Raw genomic sequence first — 16,694 nt, forward strand, 5'->3', positions numbered from 1 at the left:
ACACACACACACACACACACATACACACACTCACACACACACTCTCTCTCACACACACACGCTCAGTCAGGAGCTGCAGATTGTCCACGTTTACAGCGCAGCTGCTCCACATCAGCCGCTCGGCCTCACGGATCCATCCTGCGTCTCCTTTGCTTTTCAAACTTCACCTCCTCCTCCACCACCTCCACCTCCTCCTCCTCCTCCACCACAGCAAAGTCAATCTGCGTGCCCGTGAAGATGTTCGCCTCCGTCCTGCTGCTCCTGGCTGCGTGGCGCCCCGCGGACTGCAACCCCAGCCCGGTGCTCGGGGACGTGGCCGTGGACCGAAACTTCATCCCCGAAGTCTGCGGCCGGGAGGCGAAGGACGGCGACCACGTCCGGTACCACTACAACGCCACGTTCACGGATGGGAAAACGTTTGACTCGAGGTTTGTGCCCAAAATGAAAGTTTCTATGCGTTTTTTTTTTACTTTCAATTTTTTTTTTTTTTTATTACATTGACGCACGATGCGGCCCCCTGCGGGACGCAGCGCACGACTCGGTGCGCTGCGTCCCGCAGGGGGACGTCGGGATTTTTCCGTGTTTTTAAAAACACGTCCACGTCCCCGGGAGAAGTTCACCCACTTGTGGCGTTTTCTTTTGTCTGCGCTTCGCCCCGCAGCCACCAGAGAGGAGCGGCCAAGGTGGGCCTGCTGGGCGACGGGAAGCTGCTGGCCGGCCTGGAGAAGGGGCTGCAGGGGATGTGCGTGAACGAGCGCAGGAGGGTCACCGTGCCGCCTCACCTGGCCTACGGCAGCGCCGGGGCAGGTGAGACCTCAACCTCCCCTCACCTCACCTCAACCTCAACCTCACCTGCCGTCTCGTGCAGCTTCTTGCGCTCATCCAGACTGGGAGTAGTTTGGATTTCAAGTTTTTTTTTTTTTTCTGGCCCAAAACTTAAATTCAGCATCTGTGCATCAAGACGGATCCATTTATGTCATTTAAAAATGTTTTTTTTATGCTTGTATTTGTGCAAAAAAAATGGGAAAACCGAGAATCGTGAACTGATGACGTGAAGCCGGGTTAAACAGTTTAAAACTGCTTTTAGGGGTTTGTTTAGTGCAGTGCAGCTTTGTTTATACAGTCACAAGTAAAAACTCGCACAATGACGGGAAAAACCAACACTGAGTGGTTTTAGCTTTCTGCTGGTGAAGTGAGAAGAAGGGAAAGGTCAAAGGTCGTGCGGTTACACGGTCCGACCTGCAGAGGGAGACAAATAGTGACGATGGAAATTGACGTTCTATCGGGATTTTTTTTGTTTTTTCTTAAACCAAATGGCTGCAAGCACCAATAAATCAAATGAAATTTACACAAATGTAATTGAAATGCCCCCCCCCCCCCCCCCCCCCCAATATCTGGATGCTCCGCCTCCAGGCGACGTGGTTCCTCCGGACGCCACGCTGGTGTTTGAGCTGCAGCTGCTGGACCTGTGGAACAAGGCCGACCTGGTGGTGACTAAGACCATCACCACCCCCGCCGACTGCAAACGCTCCGTGATGCGCACCGACTTCGTGCGCTACCATTTCAACGGCACGCTGCTCGACGGCACCGTCTTCGACTCCAGGTTGACAATTTTGTGCCTCTCTTGACGGCGTCTCCCCGTCTGTACTGTCGTGCAGGTTAGTTGTGTGTCTCACTCCCCTTTGCGCCCCCCACCCTCTGCAGCTACGCCAAGAAACAGACCCACGACTCGCTGGTGGGCGAGGGCTGGCTGATCAAGGGCATGGACGAGGGTCTGCTGGGCATGTGCGTCGGGGAGATCAGGAACATCGTCATCCCGCCCTTCAAAGGCTACGGCGAGAAGGGATCCGGTAAGACGGGGGGGAGTCTCGAGTTTCGCAACACTTTGCGCCGAGGTCGGAGTCACGAAAGTCTGTTTGCAACCTGCAACTGAAAACAGGGTGGAGGTGATTGATTTGCTTCATTGAGAGGATTTTGTTCAGTTTTATAAAACGTTTAGTCTGTTTTTATGGAGTGACCCGAACCAACAGCCAACGGAATGTGTAAAACGAGATTCGCCAAAAAAAATCAAAACACATTCAGAATATAATATTGTATAAATTCAAGGTTCAAGGTGTTTTATTGTCATTTCACCAGTAAAAGCAGGTTTCACAGTGAATGACATTCTTACTTTGCCGTCTACCCCGGAGCCGACATACATAAATAAGTAAGTATATACACAAAAAAATAGAATAAAATAAAATAAAATATAAAATAAAATAACAGAGCAGTGCAAAAATATTAGTAAGAAAGTGAGATGTGCAAAATGTAAACATGTCAGAAGTCTGATGGCGACGGGGAAGAAAGCGTTTTTGAGTCCATTCATTTTGCAGAATATAATATTGTATATAATATAATATATATATATATATAATGTATAAACTCAACTCAACTTTATTGATAAAGCGCTTTAAGCAGCCGTAGCTGAGACAAAGTGCTGTACATTGAAATCAAAATATAAGAGGCAAAATAAAAACATTAAAACAATAAAAGCAATAAAAACAATCAGATGGTAAAACAATAAACAAAACATAAAAAGTTAAAACAATAAAAAAACAAAAACGAAGGCACTAAAACCAGGGCAGAGTCTCACGCTGAGGTAAAAGCCAAAGAGTAAAAATGGGTTTTAAGACGAGTTTTAAAAATAAATTCTAACAATATGATAAAGTACTTATGAAATCTCGACACAGTATTACATAGTAAAACTCAAGTCAACTTATATCTTCATGTAAAGACAGAAAGTCCAGTCAACCTGGAAGACGAGAGTCGGGGAATTCCGTGACCCAACTTACGTGATGGAAACGTCTGTGTGGCCTCCTCCTCCTCCTCCTCCTCCTCCTCCCTCCTCCAGGAACAGACATCCCGTCGCAGGCGACTCTGGTGTACGACGTGATGCTGGTGGACGTCCACAACCCCAGCGACAACATCACCGTGGAGAACCAGGTGGTGCCGGAGTCGTGCTCGCGGCACTCGGTGGTGGGCGACTACGTCCGCTACCACTACAACGGCACCTTCCTGAACGGCGTCACCTTCGACACCAGGTGAGTCGCGGCGGCCGGGTCCGGGACGTCGTCCCCCCGGGAACGGGGAGCGTTGACTGAGCGTTAGCTTCTCCTCCGCCCGCAGCTACCAGAGGAACACCACCTACAACACCTACATCGGGATGGGCTACGTGATCGGAGGGATGGACCAGGGGCTGCTGGGGGTTTGCATCGGGGAGCGGCGGAGGGTCACCATCCCGCCTCACCTGGCGTACGGCGAGCAGGGAGCAGGTACTGGGTCACTGCGGCGGGGAAGCCTTTCCTTCAAGGTTCAAGGTTCAAGGTGTTTTATTTTGTCGTTTCAACGGTAAAAGCCAGGTTTCACCGTGTAATGAAATTCTTACTTTGCCGTCTAGCCTGGAGCCGACATGCATAAATAAATAAGTATATACACAAGAAAATAGAATAAAATATAAAATAACAGCAGTGCAAAATATTAGAAAGTGAGATGTGCAATTGTACAGATTAAATGTAAACGTGTTCAGAAGTCTGACGGCGACGGGGAAGAAAGTTTTTGAGTCCGTTCGTTTTGCATTTCGAAACAAATTGAAATTTTGTTGCAGCAATCTGGTACATACGAATATTATAAAATACAATAGAATAGTAATAAAAGTAAAAAATAAAAATATCTGGGTATAAGACATAAAGTAAAACACAGAACGGAACATGGGCACTTAGAAATAATCAGGAGATAAAAGCAAGATAAATAAATAAGGTGCAGTGGCAGAGCCATTAGAAGTAGGTATTATGTAATAATAATAATAATACACATAATAACAATGTGCAATGGTGTATAATACTCGTGTATAGTACTACTAATAGTGGTAGCAATAAAATAACAACAATATATATATATACCGGTATATATATATCAGTAATAATGATAATAATACCAATGGTAATAGTATACTTATAATAATAATAATAATACCAATAGTTATAGTATACTTATAATAATAGTACCAATTGTAATAGTATACTTATAATAATAATAATAATAATACCAATAGTTATAGTATACTTATAATAATAATAATACCAATAGTTATAGTATACTTATAATAATAATAATAATAATACCAATAGTTATAGTATACTTATAATAATAATAATAATAATACCAATAGTTATAGTATACTTATAATAATAATAATAATAATACCAATAGTTATAGTATACTTATAATAATAATAATACCAATTGTAATAGTATACTTATAGTAATAATACCAATGGTAATAGTGTACTTGCACATGTATAAATATATGTATATGTACATATAATATGCCATATGAAATATATAATATAAGTATCAATGTAATTTAGTCCAGGTGATGATGATTACACATTAAACGCCACAAACCGTGATTCCCGAACGCTCCGGCCGCAGTGGAGATTTAGAAAAAAAGCCCCGTTGGATCCAGAGAACGCCGCGGTTCCTCCTCTTCCACCCAACCGGTGGATCGTAGCTAAACGCCGGCTGCGGTGACGCTGGAACGTTCCCGCCCCCAGGTAACGTGATCCCGCCCTCGGCGGTGCTCGTCTTCGACGTCCACGTCATCGACTTCCACAACCCCAAGGACAAGGTGGACGTCCAGGTGGCCTTCAGGCCCGACGGCTGCAACGACACCACGGCGGCCAACGACCTGGTGCGCTACCACTACAACTGCAGCCTGGTGGACGGCACGCTGCTCTTCTCCTCGTGAGTCTCCGCCGCTGCCGCCGCCGCCCGCGTTGTGTCGGGGACGCTAAACGAGACGACGCTCGCCGTTCCTCCTCAGGCACGACTACGACAACGTCCAGGACGCGGTGCTGGGGTGGGACAAGGTGATCGACGGGCTGGACGAGGGCCTGCGGGGGATGTGCGCCGGGGAGAGGCGGGTCATCACCGTGCCGCCTCACCTCGGCCACGGGGAGAAAGGAGGTGAGGCCTGTGCCGCCGGGTCGTGAGGCGTCTTCAAATCTGTTTGTTGCTCCGTCTCCGAGAAAACTTTTGACGGCCCGTCCACACCGGGACACCGGTTCACTTGGCCCGTCGCCCACATGAGGCGGCTTGAGAACACGGGAAATTTTAAAAGCCCGGCAAAGACGGATCATCTGTTGGGTGAAAAAAAATGATATAGAGCAGGGGTGTCCAACATGAGGCCCGGGGGCCAGAAGCGGCCCGCCAGAGGATCTAATCCGGCCGCCATGGGATTTAAATTTTTTTTTTTTAAAGTATAAATATGAAAACTGACAGAGGCTGATATAAAAACACTAGATAGTCAAAAAATGACATTCAGAATTAATTAATGCGTCTGTGGAGGTCACATGACACGACACCTTTCACAATAAAACAATGAGTCCAACTTATGTGAAGTGATACTTTACTTTAATCCTGAATAAAAATACGATATCCAGGTTCAGGTGACTGAGGTTTTTTGTTTTTTTTTGTAAATATATCATCCGATTTCCTTTAATATGTATATTTCAGAATAGACTGGCAAATTCTTGCAGTTATAAAAGGATCAAAGGGATGAAAGACTTTGACATTTGTCCATATCTGCAGTTTAATGTGATGTTTGACTTGTTGGGCCTCCAGAGGTCAGAGGTCAGATCAGGTCGATGTGGCCTAAACTGAAATCAGTTTGACGTCCCTGATATGGAGGTTTAATGATCAACAATCTACCTTGTGTGTTTTAAGTCACAGCTCCCCCTACAGGCCTGGCATGAGTACTGCAGGCCCCCCCGACGCCTGGCCTTAAAGCCGAGTTCACAGCGACGTGTGGACGGAACTCTTATTTTTTGGGGGGGGGGGGGGCAGGGATGTCGGCCGTGCGGAACGCCCCCTTAACCAATGCGTGTGTTTCCCCTCGCAGCTTGTTGATGCAGCGTTCCAAAGTGTTTTGTGCTCGTGTCCCTCAGCCACCGGCGTGCCGGGCAGCGCCGTGCTGGTGTTTGACATCGAGCTGGTGAGCTTTGAGAAGGGCGTGCCGCCCGGCTACATGTTCGTGTGGCTCGGCGACAGTCCCGACGACCTGTTCCAAGCCATGGACGTCGACAAGAACGACGCCGTGCCGATGGAAGAGGTACGTTGCCGTTTACGTACCTCCGATGTACGGCCCGGAGACGTCGCCTCACCTCCCCGTTTGACGTTTTTTTTTTTCAGTTTGGCGAGTTCATCAAGGTGCAGGTGGCCGAGGGCAAAGGTCGCGTAAAACCCGGCACGACGATGGAGCAGGTGATCGGCGACATGTTCCACAACCAGGACCGGAATAAGGACGGCGTGATCACGGCCGACGAGCTGAAGCTGAAAGCGGACGAGGACAAAGAGCGGGACGAGGAGAAGCACGACGAGCTGTGATGAGGACTGTGACGCGTTTTTCTTTCTCTCTCAGGGATAAAAACCTCCCCAACGCCTTTTAAAAAAAAATAAATAAATAACAAGCAGAGTGAGACTTCGGCGTTGCGGCGCCGAGGGGTTTAATGTGTTCAATGTGTTCCACGTCGGGCTTTTTTTTTTTTTTTTCAACCGACAAGAAAATAGTGCAAAAGGATCTTTTGTGGAGTTTTGTGTTGCGTGATTGTTCGTGTTTTGATAGTTGTGTTGCAGACGACCACCGAGAGCACCTTCCATGTCCCCCGCGTTGAATTAAAATATTTGTAAGAAACCAAACGTTGTGTTTGTTCGCTGGAGTTTGTGCAGGTTAAAGAAGTTTACATGGAAAATCCCTGCAGTCAAAGTTACATCTGGAAACACAAAGTCACAGATAAACAAGACGAAATAATCTAATAATTATTGCAGTTGATAATGTTCAAAGAGCAGACTGTTATGTATTTTACAACTTGACCTACATTAAAAATTTAATATTGCAGGAACGTTTAGCAGAATGCTATTAGCTTATCTATATATATCGAAATAAACTAGTTCTGAAAGACATTTTTAAACAATGTACAAACGGTATAAATTTAGCTGAAGGTGATATAAATGTGTGTTCTGAGCTCTGTTAAGATCAGAAGTGTGTATATCCTCTATATTCCTGCACACAAAGTGTCTCAGTGGAAAAGTTTCCTCTTTGAAGATCCAGTTAAAGTAGAAGTGTCGAGATCCACGTTGGACCTCGACTGTACGGAGAAACACTTCAGTGAGTGACACAGACCGGTTGCTGGTGATTTACCCCGCGAGCAGACCAAACATTTGTATACACGGAGTTCTGGTAGCGTACACACACCGAGGTAGAATCCAGTAAACAGGGTCCAAACAACGTCAACAAACTGCAGGGTGTGTCGGCGGTCGAGGATTAACGGCTGTTTCACTGCTAAACTTGTTGAAAAGAGATGAAAACAGTTAGGAAACGAAGGTACAGTATTTAACAAGGTTCCATGAGGTCGGCAGTCATAAAACACTGAAGATGAAAGTCCTTTATAAAGCTTTGAGTGGGCGGAGTCTGAGCGCCTGTGTGACATCCTTCTCTCGGAGCCGAACGAGTCCGGCCCGGAGCTTCACGTCTCACTTTCCCTCTCTTGCCGAGACGACGTGCCGGAGGACGGCGTTGGGGACGTCCATGGTCTCGTCCTTCACCAGGACGACGTCGAAAGAGTCCAAGTAGGACTCTTTTCTCTGCTCCACCTGGGAGACCAAGCAGTCGGTGAGTCGTCCTGCGAGGAGCCTCCGCTCGGCGGCGTCGGCGGTCGGAGTCTGACCTGGTCGTTGAGGAACCCGACGGTCAGGACGTTCTCGGGCTCGGCGACGCCGTCGGCCATGGTCAGGTCGCCCAGCGAGTCGCCCAGCAGCAGCACGTTGGGGCGGCGCTGCAGCTCCGGCAGGCCGGCGGCGTGGCGCAGAGCGCCCTCCCTCTTGTTGAAGGTGTGGATCAGCTGACCCCTGAAGGCCCGCAGGGCGCCCTGCACCGCCGCACAACCACACGTCAACAAGCTCCCAAACTAACGCCCACGTTGCTGAGCGACCCAGGAGAACATTAGGAACCAAGAGATAATTATGATCCTTTAATCCAAGAACATACAGAAATAAATACTAGAATGTACCTATTGCCCAGATATATTTATGTACTGCCAACACTGGTATAATTCTTTACTATAGTATGTTTATTGTACTTTATTCTACACTTTGTCCCCATCATAGTTTAATTTCCTTGTATTTCATCTTACTGTATACTTTGCTCCCCTTAGAACTCATTATACTTTATTTTAGTCTGTGATTTTTATCTTATTTTTATTTTAGTCCTATTTTATTTTATTTTATTTTATTTATTATTACTTTTTTTTTTTAACTCTTTATTTGAATTTTTCCGTTTTTCGTCTGGACAGTAAACACAAAGAAAGAACAAAACAGCAACACCAACACAATAAAAAAATAAAAAAATAAAATAGAAAAAGCACAGAAAAAGCAAACAATTAACAATAATAATAATAATAAAAAATAATAAGAAATTGTGCTCACATTGACAATATTTATAAGACAAGGTCATTTAGCCTAATTTATTATTATTATACTTTTTACTGTAAATACGTTTGGCCCTTGATAGTCATTGTATATATTCTTATGTTTGCACATTTCTTGTCTTTCCTCCTCATGAGTCCTTAAGAGCAGAAGGTAACAAGTACATTTCTCCTTTGTGAGATTAATAAAGGCTTATCTTATCTTATCTTATCTTATTTTATTCCGATCCTGGCCAGCAGAGGGCGCCCTCAGTCTATTTTAAATCAGATTACACCGACGTGGAAGAATATAGAAGAAAAGGTTATAAATTAAATAATCAGGGATGTCGACTGAAAATGGATCCAATAACAATACAGACAATAGACGTGAGTAAGACGTTACGTCTCAAGGGGTTATCCTGTTAATAACTAAATCGATAGGTAATAGAAAGCTTAAACAACTAGGCTCTGAACTACAATCATAAAATGACTGATTTAATAAACAATAAGATAAGATTAGCCTTTATTGATCTCACAATGGAGAAATGTACTTGTTACTTTCTGCTCTTAAGGACTCGTGAGGAGGAAAGACAAGAAATGTGCAAACAGATAAGAATAGAGGAATGTTATATACAATGACTATCAAGAACTCTAAGGGCCAAAATATTTACAGTAAAAAGTAATAACAAGTAAATAAAATAGGACTAAAAAATAAAAAATAGATAAAAAAACCACAAACTATAATAAAGTATAATAAGTTCTAAGGGGAGAAAAGTATACAGAAAGATGAAATACAAGGAAATTAAACTATGATGGGGGGCAAAGTGTAGAATAAAGTACAATAAACATACTATAGTAAAAAATAATACCAGTGTTGGCAGGTTCAGTCCTAACAAGTGGTCAATTAGTGACGTAGATAAAGTGACGTAGATAAAGTGACGTAGATGCAGCGGTTATTGCACATACTGTTGCATGTAATGCTGAATAATTTGCAGTTTTAGTAATAGTAAAACGTTTTACGACTTCGGGTTGTGAACTGCTTTGCAGCTCCACGTAAATGTGTTATATAAAACGTTTGTTTTGTTCTGCTTTTACAAAGACAAAACTATTTTATTGACGTTTAAACAGACCGGACTCGTCTAATCCGGTCTCCTGTGACGCAACGTCTCTTTTCATCTTCTCTCTGGTTCCATTGGGGTTCATTACTCCAGAAACAAGACATTTAAAGTATTTATCTGGGGTATTAAACTGCAGCGGAGGAGGACGATGATGGACTCACCGCCTGGTCGAAGTCCATGTAGTTGGAGATGACGTGGACGTTGGGGTGGAAGACGTGGTTCTGCTGGACGACCTCCTCCAGGACGTCGCCCACGCCGGCGGAGAAGATCAGCAGGGGGACGTGCTGTCCCGCCAGGCGGTCAAAGAACTCCTTGTACCCGTCCCTTCAGGAACCAGAAGCACAACTTCAGATCACGACCGCTGAATCCCGTATTGGCGATAATGAGAAAACTGGCATCGGAGCCATGTTGTCAGTGTGAGTTTTGTAAAAAACAACAACAAAAAAACAAAAAAACAAGAAGGCCGTTGCTGGGCTAATCCCCCGCCGGAGGGCTTTATATTTTCTCACAAAGCCAGCTCTAAGGCAGCACACTTGGTACACTAGAGGGTGTTCCATGGGTCCTAGTAGATCATTATGTAGAATCTGAAAGGTCTTCTTCATAAGCTATGTCAAAATACGTCTCCAGAGCCCAAAAGGTGTTTTTATGCACTTAGTGACCCTGTGAACTACTTAATATGCTAATTAGGTCAAGGTCACCATGGTGCCCCTTCCCCCCACAGGGAGTCTCCATGTGTGAAGTTTGGTGACTGTGGGCCCAGGGGTTGCTGAGAAAGAAGGAGAAACATTCATATGATAATATATGTACTGTGTAACCATGGCGACCAAACTTCAGACCCTACCAATCTTCAAGGTCAAGGTCATGGTCAGGTCACTTGGCGTACTGGAGGTTATCCCTGGAGTGTGTATCATGTGTGTATAAAATTTCAGAGCCCTAGCTCAAAAACCTAGGCCTCCAGAGCCCAAAATGTGTTTTTAAGCACTTCGTGACCCTGTGACCTACTTAATATGCAAATTAGGTCAAGGTCACCATAGTATCCCTTCCCCCTCTGAGATGTATCCACATGTGAAGTTTGGTCACTGTGGGCCCAGGGGTTGCCGAGATATAGGTAGAAACGTTCGAGCGTACGAACGTACGGACGTACGGAGACTGTTTCAAGATCCCCCTTCGGGGCCTATCGGCCACGGCGGGGGTTAAAAACCCAGCTGTAGGACGTTTTATGGACATTTCACTGTATTTCGCTCCAGGAGTTTTCATTAAAATTAGCTTTTTGTTGCGATCGCAGCCATTTTCATGAGTAATTGTTTGGTTTGATGAAAATAACAACATTTCCATCATGTTTACTTTGCACTACAGCAAAGAAAAGTTTATATTTAAAGGTTATTTTGGCAGCATTTGATCTGTTTGTGGCTCCTGAACTAAAACGTGTTTGACTCCCTGGTTTAAACAAAACCTCCCTGATTGTAAAGTACAGAAATAATCATTCACAAGCCTTTTGTGAACAATCAAAGTAAATATTTAAATAATTGAACATTAACAATGCTACTAATGAGGTTTTAGAAATCCGTCCTGGAAAATCACAGAATTATCTATATTTGCTGATCTGCATGTTTAAATTGTTTTCACTGCAAGAAATCCAATCAAACACTCTGATTATAGTGTTGTTGTTTTTTACCGTATCACTAGCAGCAATATAAATCAAATATAATATATAATATATAATGTAAATCTTCACCAAACATGTGAGGAGCTGTCGGAACGTTACCTGAGCATGACGGTCGATTCCTTCACCGCCTGGGCCAGCAGGTCTTTTCTGATCTTCTGCTGAATCAGCAGCTCGTGAACTTTTGTCCACCTGTTGAGAGAATTGTTTATTTACTTATTTATTTATAACCAATAACCCAAACTATTCTGGACCACATGAAATCATTTCCCCCGTACGAGGGACAATTCACTCAGCATGAGGCCTCATACAGATGAATTTCATAATAAAAACAAGTTTATTTTTGCTTTATTTGCCGTGAAGGCCGAGTACATTATAAAAAAAAAAAATTCTAATTCAATTCAATTATACATGAACCTTGAAGTGTTTAAAAAAGCGGGGAATTATCATTTAATAAAATATAATTTACTAATATCACTATATTCTTCTTCTTCTTCTTTTTGAATGAATGAATGAAATGTATTATTTGAACATGAACTTGATTATTAGTAACAAAACATATTTGAGCAGAAAATAAGAAAATTAAAAGTCTCAGCATGTTCAAAAAAAAAAAAAGGAGAAGGAAGAAGCTGACTTTTGTTTGCCTTCTTCTTCTTCTTCTTCTTCTTCTTCTTCTTCTTATTATTATTATTATTATATTGGGCTTGTGAAGCAAGCTACAGTGAAATATTCCACCAGGGTCAAACACATCTGCAGTCTCAGTGTTGTTCATAACTCATATGAATTTTGTTTAAAAATCAATGTTTTCTTTGGATTTTTTTTCCCATTTGACAAAATCCTCCAGGTAATAGAAGCGTAGGGAGCAGAACTGGCCGTGGTTTTCAAAGAGTAAAATGTGGAAGCAGCAGTGTTTGTTGCTCACCACTCCACCATGTGAGGCAGCTTCTCCTCTGGACTCCGGCTGGCGTCGATCTCGACGGGGTAGTAGGTGTTCAGCAGCTCCCTCATCTGCAAAAAATAACCCAACAAGAGTAGAGTAGAGCTTTATTCCTCCCCGGGGGGGGGGGGGGGGGAACACACACTTACAACGGCTCAAGGTAAAAAGGTGCAGAAATGATAAATTAAAGAATTAAAATATGTAAATATCTAAACAAGAGCAAAAAAAGAGCACAAATAATAGAATAAGTAAGAATAAAAATAAATAAAACAATCCAGTAAGAAAAGAAATCCTCTAAAAACAGAGTAATATGACAGAATTGATATACACACAGTGTAGATAGGTAGAAACTGAGATGTACTCAGTTTATATCCTAAATATCCTAACAGCTGTTGGGAAGAACGACTTCCGGTAGCGTTCTGTTCTACACTGCAAAAACAAAAACACTTTCCAAACATGGCACTTTGAACCAGATCCATTAGGGATCGGGTTCCAGTTCAGAGTGTTAAACAATGACCAGGAGGGTTAAAACGAAAATGGCTGTAGTGAAAAGGGAGATGAGAAACAGCTGACCGACACTCACTCTTTTAGCGCAGTCGTCACTGATCAGCAGCCGGTTATCCAGGATGTCTCAACATGGAAAAGACCACAAAATAATTCATTAGGATCCGACGTTAGAAATTCCAGCGACACAGTATAATCCGTCCGTCTTACTGTGGGTGGTGGGAACTCGCCGTCCATTGTGAGCGAAGCGAGTCAACGTCATGTCGAAGTCTGAGATGACCTGCGGGAAACACGAGGATCCAAAACTGTGAAGTGGTGAAAACGTACGGCTCGTTTCTAGTTCCGTTCTCAATCGAGCACAAGTTTGATTAAGTGACGTAGCGTCACAGTCGGACGTGAAGAATTCCCGCCGGACGACGACGACTGACGCTCACTTTGCACATTTCAGACACGTGATGAGAATAATAAGTGGAATTCCGATGTTTACAACCAGACCTCAGCTGTCTGCAGACCCGAGTTGCTCCGTCTCACCTGCAGACGCCCCGCCCCCGCCCGCTGCATGGCGCCAATCACCTCCTCCACCCGGCGCCGGTCCCTCATGAGGACGGAGCCTCTGCTCAGCTCCGGGATCTGAACACAACAGATGAAACGCAGTCCCACCAGCTTTGGTGCGTCTTTTCTGATGACATTTCTTCTTTTTCCCCCCTTCAAATTTATCTTCTGCTTTTGATTTTTCCTGTTGCCACGGCGACTCATCTTCTTCCCTGCATCCAGAGGACTGATGGACTCTGTAGTCAAACTCCAACTCCTTGTTTTCCTCACCTCAGTTTTGGTCAGCTGGTGCCAGACGGCCAAGACGGTCCGAACCGGAGCGTAGATCCAGGGGACGGGGTAGACCTGCAAGAACATATATCCAGATTGGATGAATTACAAAACAGTACATTGCATTTAAGTACAAAGTGCAATGCACGCATTATGTTTACCGTCTATTTATTCTGCATTTTACAAACGTGATGGTTTGTTTTGAACATATGTTTTGAAGTCAAAGGCTGCGATACAGACAATGTAACCATATCAAAACACAATATTTTTTGTGAAGAGTACTTATACTTTTCTTTAAATCACCACCTGCAATGTTTTTACTTTATTAGTCAACGCACGGCTCGTTAACCACACATCAACCGTGGAGCCTGAAAACAACAGAAATTTAAACATTCTTCACACACTACAGTGAAACATGGCATAGACCCATGATATTTTGGTTTAATTTACACACAGTGTGTCTGAAACACAAGAATTCCCCCCAGGGATTAATAAAGTTTCCACCTTGGGGCAATTTAGAGTCACCAATTGATAACATTATGGTTCAAATTAACCTTGACACGTTCAGAAAAACCAGAATAGAATAGAATAGAAATACTTTATGAATTCCAAATTATTTTAAAGGATTGCTTCTAGAATATAGAAGTTAAATAGCGTATAGTTGTAGAAAAACTGAATTTTGTTCTCATGCATGCAGTTTTGACACATTTTCAACGTTTACCGTCATAAAACTCGTCATAACCTCGTCGACATTTCTTATCTCTTATCTTAATGTGCAGGTTTAACAAATGTAATTAAAACAGTTTTACAGCGAGAAGCGAACTTGCTATTTTAACGATCTGCTTATGGAGACGATAACTTACCATTTTTTTACCGGAGCAGTGACGTCACGTGTTAATGACGCGTTAACGACACACCGGTTACCGTTAATGACCCATTACGTTAATTAAGACTTACGTTTATTTACAAACATGTCAATGACAAAGACATTTAAACTCGTAAATAAATCACTGAGGATTCCGCTGGTGTTTACATCTCTCTGTGTGCCACCTGCAAATCCTTCCCCACTTTGTTGACCTTAACATGGTTCCGACGTATTTTGGTTCCTATACTTTCTACCATAGATACGCTAAATTGAATTGAATTGAATTGAATTGAATTGAATTGAATTGAATTGAATTGAATTGAATTGAATTGAATTGAATTGAATTAAATTAAATTAAATTAAATTAAATTGAATTAAATTGAATTAAATTGAATTAAATTGAATTAAATTGAATTAAATTAAATTGAATTAAATTAAATTAAATTAAATTAAATTAAATTGAATTGAATTGAATTGAATTGAATTGAATTGAATTGAATTGAATTGAATTAAATTAAATTAAATTAAATTAAATTAAATTAAATTAAATTAAATTAAATTAAAAATAGATAGATAGATAGATAGATGTTTTGACGTGTCTGAAATGAATTAAAGTGTAATGTAAAGTGATCTCCAGCAGATGGCGCTGGATCATCAAATTTAGATAAACCTCTAAACTTGACAAATACAACTTTTAAGTAATACTTGGATGGTTGGAAGAAATGGATAAAAGGAGTCTGCTGGGACATGAGCATTAAAAGCCACAATGATCATTTATATCCGCTCATCAATGAAGAAGAAAAATATGTGTTGAAAGGACAGCTTGATATACTAAATGCACAATAAAAAAAAAAAAGAAGAAAATCTCAAAACAGTTTCCAAAAAGACAGTTGAAACATTTCACATTGATGCTCTGCTCAGTTTTAGGGTTCAAACGGGGGTTTTCATGAAGAGCATTAAAACATATTGTAAAGTCCATCATCCCACCCAGGGAGAAAAACCCACAGACGACCTCGACCGGCCTTTAGAATACTGAGAACATAGAAGCTGAGCGGCGGTGGAATTAGCAGGCGGCGACTCGGGGCAGGGTCACTTCTTCTGCTCCAGCCTGCAGCAGAGATCAGTGTGTGGAGATTAGGCCACATCCCTTGAGCAAACACGCTGATAAATGTGCGAAGGGGGCCGCGGGGCTGCGGACCCACCGGGGCTGTGTGTCCCCCAGCTGTGTTTACCTCCTTCCACCGGCCTCGTCTCCCAGCATCTCCCACCTACCCAGATAATCTGGAGGCCACAGGAGTCTGGGCTCATTCATGTAAATGGGCCTGGACGCATTATTCGAAAGAACTCAGACGTTTATACAAAAAAAAACCCACATCGTACCGTCTGTGGAGGTCGAAGTTATTGAAGGTCTCTACTTTAGTTTCATTTCCAAACTGTAAACATAGAATTTAAAGACGAATTATGAGAATTACACAGGATTCATGAAGAAGATTGTAACTAAATAGGCGATGACGCTCCACGTCGGAACTCTGTGAAATTACTTATTGTGTGACGAACACATTGCTGCTCTACTGCTGCTCTATTGCTCTACTGCTCTGCTGCTCTACTGCTCTGCTGCTCTGCTGCTCTGCTGCTCTACTGCTGCTGCTCTACTGCTGCTCTACTGCTGCTCTGCTGCTCTACTGCTGCTCTACTGCTGCTCTACTGCCGCTCTACTGCTGCTGCTGCTCTACTGCTCTACTGCTGCTGCTGCTCTACTGCTGTTCTACTGCTGCTGCTGCTCTACTGCTGCTGCTCTACTGCTGCTCTACTGCTGCTGCTGCTCTACTGCTGCTCTGCTGCTCTACTGCTGCTGCTCTACTGCTGCTCTACTGCTGCTCTGCTGCTCTACTGCTGCTGCTCTACTGCTGCTCTACTGCTGCTCTACTGCCGCTGCTGCTCTACTGCTGCTGCTCTACTGCTGCTCTACTGCTGCTCTACTGCCGCTGCTGCTCTACTGCTGCTCTACTGCTCTACTGCTGCTCTACTGCTGCTGCTGCTCTACTGCTGCTCTACTGCTGCTGCTCTACTGCTGCTCTACTGCTGCTCTACTGCTGCTGCTGCTCTACTGCTGCTCTACTGCTGCTCTACTGCTGCTGCTGCTCTACTGCTGCTCTACTGCTGCTGCTGCTCTACTGCTGCTCTACTGCTGCTGCTGCTCTACTGCTCTACTGCTCTACTGCTGCTGCTGCTCTACTGCTCTACTGCTGCTGCTGCTCTACTGCTGCTCTGCTGCTGCTGCTGCTCTA

At 43.5% G+C, this 16,694-nt stretch overlaps 2 protein-coding genes across 3 annotated transcripts; one reads left to right on the forward strand and one right to left on the reverse strand.

Annotated features, from left to right (window-relative positions):
- The first annotated feature begins 80 nt into the window (after positions 1-80).
- On the forward strand, positions 81-6,716 carry LOC308145643 (peptidyl-prolyl cis-trans isomerase FKBP10-like). Its single transcript, XM_080517119.1, has 10 exons — positions 81-428; positions 662-807; positions 1,414-1,603; positions 1,705-1,850; positions 2,891-3,080; positions 3,166-3,311; positions 4,592-4,781; positions 4,861-5,003; positions 5,984-6,147; positions 6,228-6,716. Exons 1-10 carry the CDS (start codon positions 238-240, stop codon positions 6,420-6,422), a joined length of 1,701 nt encoding a protein of 566 aa, XP_080373245.1. The 5' UTR covers positions 81-237; the 3' UTR covers positions 6,423-6,716.
- Positions 6,426-14,575, reverse strand: LOC308145645 (7-methylguanosine phosphate-specific 5'-nucleotidase-like). Of its 2 annotated transcripts, XM_080517124.1 has the most exons (10): positions 14,405-14,575; positions 13,542-13,616; positions 13,251-13,349; positions 12,930-12,999; positions 12,799-12,845; positions 12,201-12,286; positions 11,381-11,470; positions 9,777-9,939; positions 7,763-7,963; positions 6,426-7,688 (listed from the first exon to the last, which is right to left on the reverse strand). In XM_080517124.1, exons 1-10 carry the CDS (start codon positions 14,405-14,407, stop codon positions 7,569-7,571), a joined length of 954 nt encoding a protein of 317 aa, XP_080373250.1. In that variant the 5' UTR covers positions 14,408-14,575; the 3' UTR covers positions 6,426-7,568. The 2 variants fall into 2 exon arrangements, with proteins under 2 accessions (XP_080373250.1, XP_080373249.1); XM_080517123.1 differs by having other exon boundaries at positions 13,251-13,616.
- Between the last annotated feature and the right edge of the window lie 2,119 nt (positions 14,576-16,694).

Source organism: Blennius ocellaris, assembly GCF_963422515.1.
Source record: "Blennius ocellaris genome assembly, chromosome: 21".
Lineage (NCBI taxonomy): Eukaryota > Metazoa > Chordata > Actinopteri > Blenniiformes > Blenniidae > Blennius > Blennius ocellaris.